The sequence below is a fragment of the Saccostrea echinata genome, unplaced genomic scaffold (genome assembly GCF_033153115.1).
Source record: "Saccostrea echinata isolate AGI-Se365-2 ecotype Australia unplaced genomic scaffold, CSIRO_AGI_Sech_v1 ptg000036l, whole genome shotgun sequence".
NCBI lineage: Eukaryota > Metazoa > Mollusca > Bivalvia > Ostreida > Ostreidae > Saccostrea > Saccostrea echinata.
In genome coordinates, this window is record NW_026889785.1 from 4,875,001 (window position 1) to 4,891,036 (window position 16,036).

The 16,036-nt window shown below is 32.2% G+C and overlaps 2 protein-coding genes across 2 annotated transcripts; both read right to left on the minus strand.

Moving 5' to 3' along the window:
- Positions 1-1,733: 1,733 nt before the first annotated feature.
- On the minus strand, positions 1,734-15,612 carry LOC133199914 (uncharacterized). Its single transcript, XM_061335716.1, has 16 exons — positions 15,574-15,612; positions 13,914-13,996; positions 9,819-9,873; positions 9,557-9,650; positions 9,148-9,250; positions 8,667-8,749; positions 7,711-7,805; positions 7,453-7,476; positions 6,353-6,407; positions 6,098-6,195; positions 5,871-5,900; positions 4,973-5,079; positions 3,573-3,638; positions 3,417-3,463; positions 2,654-2,805; positions 1,734-1,951 (listed from the first exon to the last, which is right to left on the minus strand). The coding sequence occupies exons 3-16, from the start codon at positions 9,826-9,828 to the stop codon at positions 1,734-1,736; spliced, it is 1,182 nt and encodes a 393-aa protein (XP_061191700.1). The 5' UTR covers positions 9,829-9,873; positions 13,914-13,996; positions 15,574-15,612.
- Positions 11,839-13,089, minus strand: LOC133200025 (BTB/POZ domain-containing protein 1-like). The gene has a single exon (XM_061335792.1). The coding sequence runs from the start codon at positions 13,087-13,089 to the stop codon at positions 11,839-11,841; it is 1,251 nt and encodes a 416-aa protein (XP_061191776.1).
- Positions 15,613-16,036: the final 424 nt, after the last annotated feature.

Sequence of the window (16,036 nt, forward strand, 5' to 3'; positions counted from 1 at the left end):
AGGCTTCTTATAATCAAGATTGGTAAATTTTAAAGAAATGTTATCTTGTTAAAGTTGTTCATTATTTATGTACTTGGTATATGATTAAAAACCAAAAGAAAGAAGGGCGAATAGGGCATGTACAAGCAAGCTCACATACTCTATACTCCAACATACCCTTGACTGCTACACATTTTGAATGGCATGTTGTATGCATTGAATACACTAGTAAATAAAAGAGGCAAACCCTAAGAAAACCAAATCTGCACTGCTCGAAATTGTCCTTACTAACTAGTAAGGTTCATGTAATTCTAATCAGTCGTGATGACAAACTGTTTTCGCAGTATTAACGTCAAACAAGAGGCCCATGGGCCACAATGCTCACCTGAGTAACTTTGGCCCTACTGTTCTTCAACAGATTTTCCTCCATGTAATACCTATTGTGGCCCCATCCTACCCTAGGGGAGGGGGGTCATGATTTGAAAAATATAGAATCTACACTACCCAAGGATGCTTCCACATAAATTTCAGCTTTTCTGGCCAAGAGGTTCTTGAGAAGAATATTTTTAAAGTTTTTTCCTATATATTTCTTTCCATATATTTTAATGCAAACTTGGGATTTCCTATTGTGGCACCACCCTGCCCGGGGGTCATGATTTGAACAATTTAGAGTCTACACTACCCCAGGATCCTTGTATGTGAATTTCAGCTTTTCTGGCCCAGTGGTTCTTGAGAAGATGTTTAAAGATTTTTCCTATAAATTTCAATGTAAAATTTTGATTTCCTATTGTGGCCCCACCCTCCCTTGGGGGGGGGGGGCATGATTTGAACAATTTAAAATCTACACTACCCCAGAATGGGTTCACATACGTTTCAGCTTTTCTGGCCCAGTGGTTCTTGAGAAAAAAAAAAAATTTCAATGACCCCACTCTATTTTTCTCTTTTTTTGATTAACTCCCTTTGTAAGGGGGCTTGGCCCTTATTTTAAAAATTTAAATCCCCTTTACCCAAAGATGCTTTGTACCAACTTTGGTTAAAATTGGCATAGTGGTTCTCGAGAAGAAGTTGAAAATGTGAAAAGTTTACAGACGGACAACAGGAGACCAGAAAAGCTCACTTTAGCTTTCAGTTCAGGTGAGCTAAAAAGTTCAAAAATGGCCAAAATTCCCAGAAAAAAAAAATGGAACCAGATTTTCCTGTATATATGCTCATCTCCACTTCATGACTTTAATAACTAAAAAAAAAACTCATGGAATTTCTTTCAATGGTTTCAGAGTTGCAATGACCAAAAAAAAAGAGGGGTTGTCACATTAGAACATTATACCCCTGCAACTTGTAGAGTGGATTATAAACATAGAATTACCAACATAGCTAATATTACTACCATAAATCTGTTGTCTGTGAAATGTCAATTTCCAACATCTAATTAATTCCAAAGCATACCAAAATTTTAAATAGTGTAATTTTGAAAAACTAAATGCCATTTATTTTATTGAGCAAGTCTGCACTCGATTTTTTTCTCACGGTCTACTTTAATGAAACAAGAACCTATTCTGATAAGCAAAAGCTTAGAGTGATTATAAAGGCAGATGAACAGGCTTATGGACAGAAAAGCCAGTACCATATAATAACGCATGTAAAAGACTAATATAAAAAAAGTGTATGTTACAGTGCTGGTGAAAACATACAAAAAAGGAAGAGAATTATAGGAATATATTACGTATTTATAAATCAGATCAAGAATTCATTACAACCTATTGATAAATGTATTGTTCCAGTATATCTTTGAGTGTTATATACATTGTTTTTGCTTCTAGTTCTGTTGAAGGATGGTAATTGTCACAAATGACATCAAGAGCTTCCTTAGTGTCTTTATCCAGGTCATTTTCAAAGCAGCATTGGTCCTTAAGGAACTGAAGCTTTTCATCGTTAACATTGATTTGATGAATGTAATTTCGGCACTGTGGATTGCCTGAAATAAAATGACATAATTATTAAATAACAACATGTTTTTCCATATAAAATACATTTCATACCATACCATACCAATTTCAACTGAACTCCATGTGAAAGTATTATTTTAATACCTCATCAGCAGTGGAAATAAACCCATTCAATAAAATACCAGAGAGAAACTACTGGAGAGAAAGAATGTTGACACTCTATTTTGAAACCCTCATCAAAAGCATGGTACAACAATCTCAACAATTATTTCCACTTTATACACTTGAAAATTAATTTAGTTTTAATGGGAAAACCCCAAAATTATATTAAATTATTTTCATTATTTCATGTCAATTATCAACATTAATTTACATAGTTTTAAATGAGACTGGATGTTTATACAGAAGAATTAAATGAGTAAATCACTGCACACAGAACTTCTCAGTAGAAGTCATAAATGCATAATCATAATATAAATCATAATGCAGTATTTGAGTGACAGCCTAAAAATCAATGCCTCTATTATCCGCGTATGAAATTTTGTGTCTAAAATTGGCGCCCTTTCCCTTAAATTGTGACCTCTCTCTCTCTTTCTGTGTGTGTGTGTGAGAGAGAGAGAGAGGGTGGGTGTGATCTTTGTTGTTGTTCTCCTCTGTCAATGCACTTTTCCCAAACTGTATTGTGCAATTCTTATGTATTCTAAAAAATTACATACATGAAATTAACTGACCTAACATTTCTGGAACATGATAAAGGAGTTCTGGAATCCCAGGAACAACATCGCCTGTTTTTTGCTTCCTGATTCTATGGTAATTCCATGCCAATTTCACCTCCTCCAATTCTTTCCTGATAATTTGCATGTAACAATATTGAACTAATGTTCTGAAATAAAACATGGTTACATTAGTTTTTGGGGCTTCAAAACTAAATGCACTGGTTAAGAAACATTCAATAAAAGATCACGAATTTTCTTTAATGATGAAACCACACCTTCTAGGGTTATAGATTAACATAGTAATTGGGCAAAACCACATAACAACAGAGGATATTCACAAATAAATTTTGACATGGCAAAATACATGTACAGTATATGTATGTACTGTTCACCACAGGTATTCTCTTTGGTCAAAATGGCTAGTATTTAGAATAAGGAATTTGACAATCTAAATACACATACAATTAACTGAATTGGTAAGATACAAGTGTACAATGCCTTGAATAATGTTGCAGTTTGTAACAGCCTGAATATTATACACATTCCATTATTGCAAGCAATCAAGGGTTACCGTTGAAGGTCAATGATTTCTAATGTACACAAATTTCAATGTTACCCCCACTGACATGCAATATTTAAACATTTTCATATGAAAACAGTTGGATTTCTTTGGAAAAAAGGGAGAGAATTGTAAAATATCCAGTTAATGGAAACATTCATGGATGAACAGCCAGCCTACATTGTTGTTGTTTTTCTTCTATGTCAAAAGCAAACTTACATATGCAGTTTTTCCCCGATTGTAAAATGGCCATCCTTTTCCAATTCCTGAAAACAATAACAAATTTTTAAAGAAAAAAAATGGAAAACAAAAAAAAAACAAAAAGAAAACAACATCGGATTTCTTACATAAAATAATAGAAATCTCATATTTAACCTTAAAATGATGTATCCATCGATCTGTACATTTCCCTCGTAAAATTCCCCACCATCTCTCAATCCTCTTAAAAAATAAAAATTGAAAATTAAAGTTAAAAATTAAAGATAATTAAAGAGTCATACTGATAAACTTCATTATAAGTCCACATCCATTTTATTTTTTTTCAAAAGGACAATATTTTCAAGATCAAACTCAGTAATTATCAATATTTAAATATTTTACAGCATGCAAATTCATCTTTTGTGTCTCACAATTACAAAACTTAAACTGTCTGTACATATGAGTAAAACAATATTTAAAAGTATTCTACCTTAAAAAGGAAAACAAAAAATTGAAACCATTTATGAAAAATAAAACCAAACCTTAATACTTGAATCAGAAAATTTGGCCCAGAACGCTCCTGACACACAGAGAGAATAATGTTTACTGTGATACAGACTCAATAAACAAAAACTAAATCTATGAACTCAGACAGACTATTAATGAAAAACTTGCTGCCTTCCTTTGCACATTCCTTTCATGACAAACTTTAGGATAATTGTATTTAATTTTAAATAACCTCTGACCCTGCATCATAACTTTTACATTTTTCCTTGCTTCTCCTACCCATACAGTCACTTAGTTTCCCTGCTGGGTGCCTAGTAGTAGAGAGGATTATAAATGCAGCTTCATTTCATTTCCACCCTATAGCCAGAATCTTTGACTGTAGGACCGTAACTATAAATATTTTTGGTAGATGCTTCCATGATCATTCTAAACATACACTCAGATTGGATGGTATGTGGCAAATAGTAAAGATTTACAAATAGTTAATGCACATTCACTACTAGTATATGACCCTAACACCAGAACCCCTGACTCTGGGGCAATAAATTTCACCACTTTGATAGAGACTCCCTTCCTTATCCTATCCATGTACTTAATTTGCCCAATAGATACCAAGAAGTGGAGAAGAATATAATAATTTTTATATTCACTATATGACCAATGTGCCCCACCCAAACACACAAACCCCCATTCCTGGGGCCAAAATTTCAGACTTTAATTAGAGGCCTCCTTGTTCATCATAACAATGTAGTAGTTTCTCTGCTAGATGCCATGGAGTAGAGAAGAAGATTTAAAATCATGCATCAATTTCTACAACTTTTTATCCAAAATCTCAGCTCCATTGGGGTTGGAGATAATGAATTCCAGAACTTATATTCCTTTTCCTCTATAGATGTTACCCACCAACTCTAGTGGAGATTGGCTCAATAATTACAGAGGATAAGTTCAGCATGTAAAAATTGATAATGGACAACAGACAAAGACCAATGGCAATAGGTCACCTAAGTGAATCAGATGACCTAAAAATGCAAGAAAGACATGGGTATATTTTGAAAGAAAAATCTATAAACCTGATTATGTGTTGATTTGCCATAAATAAAGGCTTTTTTGCAGAAAGAATCTTCATCATCTTCTCTTAAGAAGTTCTGGATGGCTGCTACAGTCCCATTCTCTGTTCCTTTTTAATAAAAAGTAAAGTATCATTTTTTTAAGGAATTATTTCACATTTATCTTAAATAAAAGGCTGCTGTGTCAGGGACCCTTTCACAAAATGGTGTAGACTTTGGCTTAATTTGACTCAGGTAAGTGAATATTCATACAGGCCTAAGTTGCGTTTCTGAAAGCGACTCGTTTGGGTTTCAATGCCTTAAACTGTGTTCCTCTCTGCTGAATACAAACCTTGCATACATCATACTTTATTTTGTTTGGAGGCTATGATTATATGTGAGAATTCAATTTTCCAAATTAAGGTACCTTTACACATGGTAAATATATAATAAAATGTGTATATCATTATGTTGGTTCAGTATATATATATACATGATAGTAAAATTCAATTCATTCCTTTTTTTTAATTAAGTGATACATTTTCAGAGAAAACACAGAGGATCCCCAAACAGAAGTGGAGGTTGAAAAAACAAAGTACTGTAATAGCACTTGAACACATTGCAGCAGAAAAGGAAGCACAATTAAGGAAACAATGCATAAAAATGATTTTCACTGGTTATGTTATATTGAATTTATTATTGAATTGATAGCACGGTTTTGACCCTCACAATGTAGGTTTATCAGGAGAGTGTCAGTTTTGACAACCTGGGACAAACCTTAGCACTACACCTAATCAAGACAGTTTGTTGCACAAAAGCATGAAACAAAATTAACCAAATGTTTGTGCTGCAAAGTTTAAAACAGCAGAAGGCAATATTTATTAAATAAGAAATCTAAATATATAAAAGAAATAAAACTAACCTGCATCACCCCTTACAATATGTGGATATCCTGAAAAAAAGAGGTAAATGATCATTTTGTTTTAAAAATCATCAAACATTTCAATAAAATTGGAAAGGTCATCTTTATCATAACAATATGAAACACAAATGAGTATTTATCTGCTTTTACTTATAAACTTTTGAAAGAAATTCCATTAGCACTTACAATTACATTCCATTTTTTTTAGGAGAACATTAAAGCATTACCATTAACTTGTTCTAATGTGTTTATAAAATATGCTGCAATTTTCTTTGGGTTTTTATTACTGATTCCTGCTTCGCACCAAAGCACGTAGCGAGAAAACCTAATAAGAAAAGGAAATTAATGAACATTTATCTAAAAATCCTGAAGTGGTTCAAAAGTTAATCTGAGAAAATTACAATCACTTGTTGTATACAAGATTCATAGTGTTTCATAAATGTTTTCCTAAAACAAAAGGCTTTAAAAAAAAAACAGTTTACCCATCAATACAGCCACTGATGTGTATTCCGTATGGACTCAACTTATCATACTGGTCTAGAAAAAGAAGATTTATCCCACATTAATATTTCTTGAAATACTGTTTAACATAGATCACAGGCTACAGGTTGCCACTGCAGTTTTCTTTTTTTAAAGTTCTTTTATCTTTATATATAGAAAGATAAATTAGCAAGCCAATTGGCCACTTCTTGTCTGGCCTCTCCACCATAACAAACAATGTTATGTGCCTGCTTGCTTAAGGATACAAGATATTTAAGGAATCACTGTCTAGTTAGTAGAGTATGCCAGGGCATCAACGATAGTGGGAAACGTGGGATAATTTGCATAATGGGCGAAGCCCGTTATGCATAAATTATCCCACGTTTCCCACTATCGTTGATGTCCCTGGCATACTCTACTAACTAGACAGTGATTCCTTATATTTCCATTTCACAGTGAAATAAGATTGTGAATTTAGATTTTAAAAGTGTAGACTAATAGATTTGAATTACACGAGGCCTCACATGTCAATTTCAATAGTCCCCGCCCACTAACGTCAAACACAAAGACAGTCGCACGAGAATTACATGCATATTAGGCCTTCTTACCTCCTGACCTTTCGCTTGGTGAAATTTGCATTCCGGTGGAATCATCAAGAAATCAACTCTCCTAACTTTCAGAGTTATCACAGAGAAAACAAATAGAAATGGAAATATTTATCTTTTTACCCTTAAAAATAAGTAGCATCTACCTGCATATATATCAATCATTTTCATCTATAATTAAGGATGAGCATATGTTTCAGTATACCATTGTTAATTGACAAAAGTATCATCTTAGACCATCTTTGTCTCAGAGGGCTTTCATCATGTACACTGTGCAATCCAGCCAACTAATATAATTAATTTACAATGACCATCAATCATGCATCCAGAGATCAAAAATTACAATCCTCCATCTTCAATACAGCCAAACACGAAATATCCTTAATGTTTACTTTTAAGGCACTTGATCAACATGTATGTTTAAGAAAATAGGTTGGGTGAGGGGGAAAGAGAGAAAAAAAATAAGAAAAACTGTCTTGGGCTAATTTGATATTTACCTATATGCCATATCCAATTTGGACCTAAAAAACAAAATGGCAAGACTTTGAAATCACATCGACTACATAAAACCCCTCCATTTAATGTTGTATAGTCATATGCTTAAAAAAACTAAAAATCAGAACTTGTCTCCCTTACATTTACCATAAAGAAAATGTTCAAAGCATAATAAAGTGCACAAACACACACACAAGACACATACCTACCCTCCCTCACACACCCTATCTCTCACACACACACATGTAGTTAAATTTAACCTTTACTGAGGTACTGCCTTCTTTTAAGTTTATTGCCTTTCCTTCTGGACATTCCTTTAGGGTCTAAAGTGGTCATTATTTCTCGTACCAGTTTTCTGAAAGTCCAAATATTTTAAAGTGGATACATTTATTATCATTAAATAACTTATTTAACATATGCAGATAGTATAATACCCCATCCCCTCCATCCACACTATCCTGTTTGTACTTGCACCTTAAACTTAATGAATAGCAAGCATTCTGAGAGTACTGCACAAGCAAGAAAATTCTGATGAGAATACATGTATTTGTAAATTTGTTTTCATCTAGAATTATTCTGAGAATTAAACCATACAGAAATTTCCTTCTCTATTGGAGGAAGGTCTTAGTTCCTAAGGAATGAAACTACACATAGTTTCATGCAAACTACCTTTTTTTTCATTTGCACATTCTATCAGTTATTTTGAAATTATATAATATATGAGGACTGATGTGAACTGTGGAAACGACAAAGAAGGAAAAGGTCTTTTCAAATATCTTCACTATAATTTAAACCATTATAATAATGTAAGAATAACACAAATGCCTAAATGTATACCTGGTAATTGGAAAATGTGTACTGCATGTGCATTACCTGGTCGTACTGTGCGAACACATAAAAATCCAATTTAATTAGAAAGAAAATAATTATTTCACTTAATGTTTTCTCAAGAATAAATTCCTTGAATTCATTGAATTGCAATATTGAATATAAATTTTAAATGATCATGAGCATCATGTCTATTTGAAGGATAAACCTGATTGGGAAAATGAGAAGTTCCAAATACATGTAAATAACTTCATCATATGTTTCTCATTAGGTAGTGACACATCAAGTTTCAAACCAATTATCCACACCATGTCAAGTAAAAATTGTGGAAAAACAAATTAGGGATTAAAAACAGCTAGTATGTATGTAAACAACAAATATAAATTACCTTCTAACAATGTATCCATAAATAAATCTCAATCTAAAGAACACATCGGATACACTTCTATCTGGCTTTAGAGACATTTCAAGCTGCAATTAAAATCTGTGAAATTATTTCATAAAAATTGATTTTTTTCATTTTAAAAGGTAAAATAATGCTTTGAAGTGACTAAATTTTAATAATTTAATAATATTTAATTGCAGTTCCATAACTAATCACAAAATTTTCTAAATAAAATTACTGAAAATGATTTAACTTTTACCTGCTTTTACTAAGCAATTCAAGAATTCAAAGAAAAAATACACGTCATTCAAGCATCAAACTTATTTGTTGGGGGGAGGGGGGTTATGATAAATACTGTATATTATTCATGCCAAAGTAAATGTTTACGAAATAATCAATATTTACAAATTACAGACCATGTACTATCATATATTAGCATGCATATAATGAAAGTTAACAAATTGCTATAAGACATAAAAGTTACCAGTATAGCTTGTAAAATATCATCAAAATTTGTAAGTTGCGCAGATCCTCTCCTGTTGTTTAAGTGTAACTTGGGAATAACTTTCCTCTTTAGATACTCAACACTGTAATAAAAATGATCCAACAGGAACAGATCTTTTAATTTTAATACACTGTAATACATGAACAATATTATAATCCATTCAAAATTTCCTGAAATTTATTTATTTATTGGCATGGTTTTTTTTTTTATCAAATATAAAGGATCTGCATGTAATTCAGTGTTGAAACAATTCAATTTTATATTAAAATGGTTTAATTCCTTCATGCAAAACATTTCTTGCATAACTACATTTAGAAATTCAACAAATATTTCAAATTGTACTTGTCCAAAAATATATTAAAAGTAGAAAGTCTGGGAAAAGAATTACCTGTAATGTTGATTATGTTTTGTTTTCAATAAAATGGCAATTTCTTTATGTGGCAAACCAAGTCTATGATAAAACTCAATATACGATTTTAAATCTGCAATAAATTGTACATAAAATTATTGGTAAGTTCTTAAATTGCTGTTTGTTGTTTATATACATGTATATAGTTAATACCACATTTTTCTCTTAAGAATTCAACATGGCATAATCATTAATTGGTAATGAAATATTATAAAGGAAAACAATAGTTTCAAAATGTTACCTTCATTCATTGTCAATATTTTCTTATTTCTAATATGAAACTTAGAGAGAAGATCCTGAAAAAAAAAAAAAAAAAAACTTTAAAAGAGCTGTACATCAGTTGACAGTTTTTGCATCAAATGCAGCAGATATCTATATTCAGATGCACACTGATAAACCAATTGCATTTCAAGAAAATATATATATATATATATATATATATATATATATATATATATATATATATATATATATATATATATATATATAAATTAAACTTCCATGTAAATTAGTTGAATCTGATTCGTCGAGAAACATCTGTTAAAAAACACCATTGCCCGCTGAATAATGAAGCCACGCCCTCCAGCGCAGCAAGTCAACATTGCTTGACAACGGGTGATATTCCAAAAAATATGGACTGCTCAGAATTTATGCTTGCAAGGTTTAATGTAATATGTATGTGTATAAAACATTCAGTATAATATAATAAATATTGCCTGTAGTTGAGTGTAACATTAAAAATTTTCACCCCTCGAAAACTACCATCAACCTCGGCTGCGCCTCGGTCGAAAATGGTTTTCTTGGGGTGAAAATTTTCAATGTTACACTCAACTACATGCAACATTTATATAATAACCAATTTCAAGTCCTACACAAACCATATTCATTAAGATAATATTTTTAATGACACACAAATATTACAGGGCACAAACACAATTACAACAAGACCACAGTCAAGCTAAGCATTCTCTCATGCAAAAATTTAGAAATGTTGTTCAAATGTGTTCTATATATTTTCTAATATAAACCTACTAAAAAGCAAAAACATTTCTCTCTTTTTGAAATTTTGAACTGGTTAAGAGGTCACATTTTTTAGGTCACAATGATCATCAGACAAGCTTATTGATTGACTGATACATTGTTACTTAAAACACTGTTCATACTTTTGAAAGTTATAAACTGCAATGTTAAAATTTCATCGGGATATGAAATTTGTTGTTATATGAACAAATCTTCTGAGAAGACCTTCATGTTTCACAGGATTTGACCGACCAAGTTTATATCTCGGTGAACTTTTTAATAATTGTATTTATTTATTATGTGAATAAAGTTAAATCATTGGTTCTTTGTGTTCGCTTGTTAACTCAGACATATATACCCAATATCTGATATCTTAAATAATTCACCCATAACTTTGGATATGAATAGGGCTTGACTTATAAGATTGCTAAAGAGGTATACAAAGTGAAATGATTTTAAGTGCTGGGATTTTTTTTTAATTTTGCCAACAAGCATTTTGTATGCTTGTAATACATAAGTAACACACCCATATACAGTTGAACTTTGATATCTCGAACTCCGATATCTCGAATACCATGGATATGTCGAAGTGATGTGGAAGTCCTAACCACATGTTCTTTAAGTATTTCATCCTTGATATCTCGAATCCTCGGATATCTCGAATTTTGTTCTCAGGCTCATCAGGTTCGAGATAACGAAGTTTGACAGTACATACAATCAGCAATGATTCCATTGCAATGAAATAATAATAATTTGCATTATGAAAGACACAATGATATTTACAATAAATTTAATAACAAATGTAATGGAAGTTACTTGTTATGCAAAAGGAGCGGCCAAATTACCACCCCCGATAAAATACTCCAGTTAACGATACTAAAATCCAAATGATTACAAAAAGTATTTCAATGCTGCAGATATATAAGTAATAATTGTAATGTAAATGGAGCGGCCACATTACCGCCCCCGATAAAACACTCCAATTACAACACTAAACTGTTCATGAATACAAAATGTTTTTCAATGTTACATGTCTATAAATGTAATGCAAATATAATGCAGCAGCCACATTACTGCCCCCAATAAAACAATATAAACATTTAAAACTGTTACTAGAGGAATACATATTTCAAAGGTACCGGTATATACATGAAGAGGGATTTTTTTTTACGTCTGTTACAAACAGGGTTTATATGATTTGCGTTTATATGCAATATCAATGCACAAATTTGCTGTAGTTATCAATGCAAAATAATGCCTTTTATTTGTCCTCTTCTTGAGTTTGTGAGACTACAAATACTGTCGGAAAAAGTTACTGTGACAGTTTTATTTACCTCAAAGATTGTTTGAACAGTTGTTAATCCATCTATACCAAAATATACATCACATCCAGACATGTGCACAGCAACTGTATACAACTTGTCTTTTTCTAAAGTAACACTGTTTGCAAAAATAAATGAAAATTCACACTCCTCAGTCAACTCTTCACGTATTTTTTCCTTAAGGAGAATATTTTCATCACAAGATAATGACACTTCAACTAGAAGTGAGACATTGTAGTTTCCATACAAAATGATGCCATGAAATTGTATATTTCTATTTACAGAAAACACAAGTCTATCACCATTCAATTCATCACATTTCCAAGTATTGCTTGGACTTTTTGAAAAAAATCTAATGATCCTAATGTCCTCCTCTGACACACAAGCACGAGATTGAAAAGCTGGACCAACTGTGTCCTTACAAACACTCAATGAATTCAAATACAACATAACTTTCATTGCAAAATCATCACTAATTATGTTTCTATAAACAACATTTTCAATAAAAAAAGTAGCAGACATTCTACCAAACCTGATATTTGGAACAATTTTCCTCCAAGTTTCTGAAACGTTTCTGCATTCTGAATTCATCCACTTTACTATCAACAAAAATAACTTCTCTTCATGAATACATAATGTATTTCGTTCAAGCAGCAAATTAATCAAATCTACAGGATACTGAAAAAACATTTCATTTGCAGGACTATTTGATAAAATGTCTCTGGCAAATTTGTCAATGTATAACAATGATGATAGCACAACATTTTTCAAACCAAATTTGTGTGCAATATGTAAAACAAGCAAAGCTTTATCAAAACATATGGATTGTTGAAGAAAATCTAAACATTTCTCAGACAAATCTGAAACCATGTAAAATTGAGCTGCCTGTAACATATCTTCAACATTCTCAAAAGATAAATCAATCTCATGTTGGTACAGAAATTCTATCACAGATCTTGTTTGTGAAGGCAAGAAATCATGGCAAATAACTGTCCTTTTTGATTGCTTGGGGTCCCAGTTTTCATTTAAACATGTTCTAAACCAATCGCTGCCCAATATGAGCACTGTCCTGTGTGCACCCATGATACTTCCATCTGATAAGGAAATTTCTAAATCACACAGCTCTTGCTGATGGAAGGCTTTAACAAGTTTTTCACCAAGTCTTGCCATTACAGCTGTGATAAAAGTCAAGATATTCCTTTAGTCTAAATAAATGTCATTTGTTTTTGTATGTCTGTTTCGAGCAGTAGTTATAACTCTGTGTGTGTGTGGGGGGGGGGGGGAGGGAGGGTGTGTTTGTGTGTGTTATTGGACAGTTCTTTGGCAATAGAATGCCAAACTGAAAATACCATATTTAGAATGAAATGAGATGTGACAAACATTGGAGTTTTTTGTTTAATGGTGTACACTTAAATAACTTGCTAATAAAAAAGTTTGAGTCAACCATGACATTTTCAAAAAAAAAAAAAGACCTGTGTATAAAACAAAAACAAGGCCCAAGCCTTGTTTACATAACTAACAATTGTGATCACTGCTTCTTGCTTGTAACTTGCAACTTACTTTTGAATTTAGGTTGACCATTAGTCTAGAAATACCAATATCAATACTTAAAAGAAAGGAAAAATAACATTTTAATACTTCCACTTCAAATCGCAATCAGGCCCCTTTCAGTTGTTCCATCAGCACATGTTTTCTCTTTTTCAAAATACTGAGGCATTTACCTGTCTCAATTTGTCATTGAGCAAATATGTTACCAGTTCTATAAATACTGTATTTATTGCAGAGTTAGATCTGCAAATTTTTCAAATAATCTTCTACCTTCATAACATGAATTCTTGCAATTTTTCAAAGCACACCAATATTTCGCTCACATTTTAGAATTTCAAGAACTAGGTCAAAAAAAAAAGATAGTATTCTGAAATGAACTGTAGAGGGGTATATTTACTTACTACTAAGTTCCCCATGTACATGCATTAACAGTATTTGTGACTGACCTCCAGTATTAATGTAATGTACTCCTCATCAAGGCCTCAAGTAGGTTTCTTCGCAAAGTTTGCTAAATGGATCCTCTATGAAGCTAAAAGTACATGTATATATTTATATATGGTAATTAAGTGGTTACAAGAAGCAAGATCATTGTTTAAATGCTGGACAAAAAAAATTAAATAATTTTCTTTAACCAGATCCTCACCCCATATCTCTCAATTGAACTGTAATGTGATGACTGTTGATTTAAATTTAATTATCAAAAACTTTATATTTGCTCATTTGTAATTGTTCACTTAAAATAATATTTATTTCTTTTGTTTATTCATTAAGAGAATCAATTACAAATAAAGTCCCATGTACAATGTGCAATTTTCTGGCTCTACCCCCCCCCCCCCCCCCTCCTACAACAACTTTATGATTTTCAAAATATATGACATCTCATCTCTTCTAAGTTACTCACCCCCTCCCCCCCACCAATAACTTTATGAATTTCAAAATACATCTGTCAACATCTCATCTCTAAGTGAGAATTTACCAAAACAAAATTGGAGAGAAACTTAATGTTGTTTTACTTCAGAGGTTCTTATGACAACTGTCAAAAATATACAATGCACATGCATTTCTTTCTAAAATCAACTTTGTTCTTTCAAAAAATTCAAAACATGCAGATATTAATGAATGGGGTATTACAAATCACTTCCTACATCTTGATTGCAAAATATTTAAATAACAAGTTTAAAATAGATGTTTGGTTTTGACATAGTCTCTAAAAAGGAAAGAAAAAATAATATATATACATAGAAGGATGAAGCCTCCCCCCATCCCGTGCACACTCACCCCCAATTCACCACAAAGTTCTATATTTGAATGAGAGTTAATTTTTTTTTATGTATTGTAAAACAACTTGATTCTAAATGTCACATAAAATACCATATGCCTTCATGTTCAAAACTGCATATAAAATAAAAGAGTCTGTGCATTTATTTTAATTGTATACAATTTATAATTTGAATTTCCTTGATGAAAAACTGCAGAATGCCTTTGAGTGTTGGAATGCTGTTCATACAATTTATTCAAAGGAAAAATCACATAAAATAAATATTTACAACATCAAACTAAGGTATTCATTAAGATTTACAAGGGAAAAATCACCTATACTTACCTTACAAACCGGGAGGCTGGAACCTCGGTACTGTTTTTCAATGTTAGGGAAGCAGTTATATATTACGATACTAAAGTGAATGTTATTTTTTGAATAGCTTAATAAAGCTATATGTAGCTTTTTCTTGCTATACACCTAAAACAAGAAATAGTGCTGCTTGATTCTGGTTTATATCATTCGTGAACATTTAGAAATCATCAACCCTAAAAGACATATAGTCTCTATAATATTTTATAAATCTATTGGTATAAAAAAAAATGACTTTAAGAGAAAATAAGATTAATAGTTATGAATGTTAATTGAGATTCAACATGTTCAATACAAAATGAAGATTTCACTCGAATTTCCTCGATCATGAGAGACTCGCTTCAGTTTTGGGAGAAAGTAAAATAACTGCACAAACTCAGGTATAACTTACATCAAAAAACAAGAATTCTTCTCATTTAATGAGAGTTAGTTACATTAAAACAAACAACAAAAAATATTATTGATATATTACTTACATCAAACGTAATGATCACGACTCAGACCTACATCAATTTGAGTGTAATGACCACACCGCATCCGCGTCCTTAGAAATCTTGGCCAAATCTCGATCTCTTGAAATCTTGGCCGGCCAAATCTCGATCTTCTGAAATCTTGGCCGTTCATCTCGTAAAAGCTTGGGAATTAATGATCGAGGTCACCCGAAATCTTGGCAATGTACAGGGTCGAGGGTGTACATGGCCAGGGTTATCATGGCCAGGCCTATACGGCCAAGGTACGCGAGCAAAATGGCCAGGCTAGGCTATGTATGGTAGAGGGTTATGGGGAACATGGCCACGCCAAGACATTATTATGCAAGACCAGGTTGAACATGGCCAGCCAGGATAGCTAATCGTCGAATGCAAGATGCATGATAATATACATGGCCAGGGTGAAGATGGCCAGGCCATGTTTAGAAGCGTGGGATAGGCATGGTGCGAA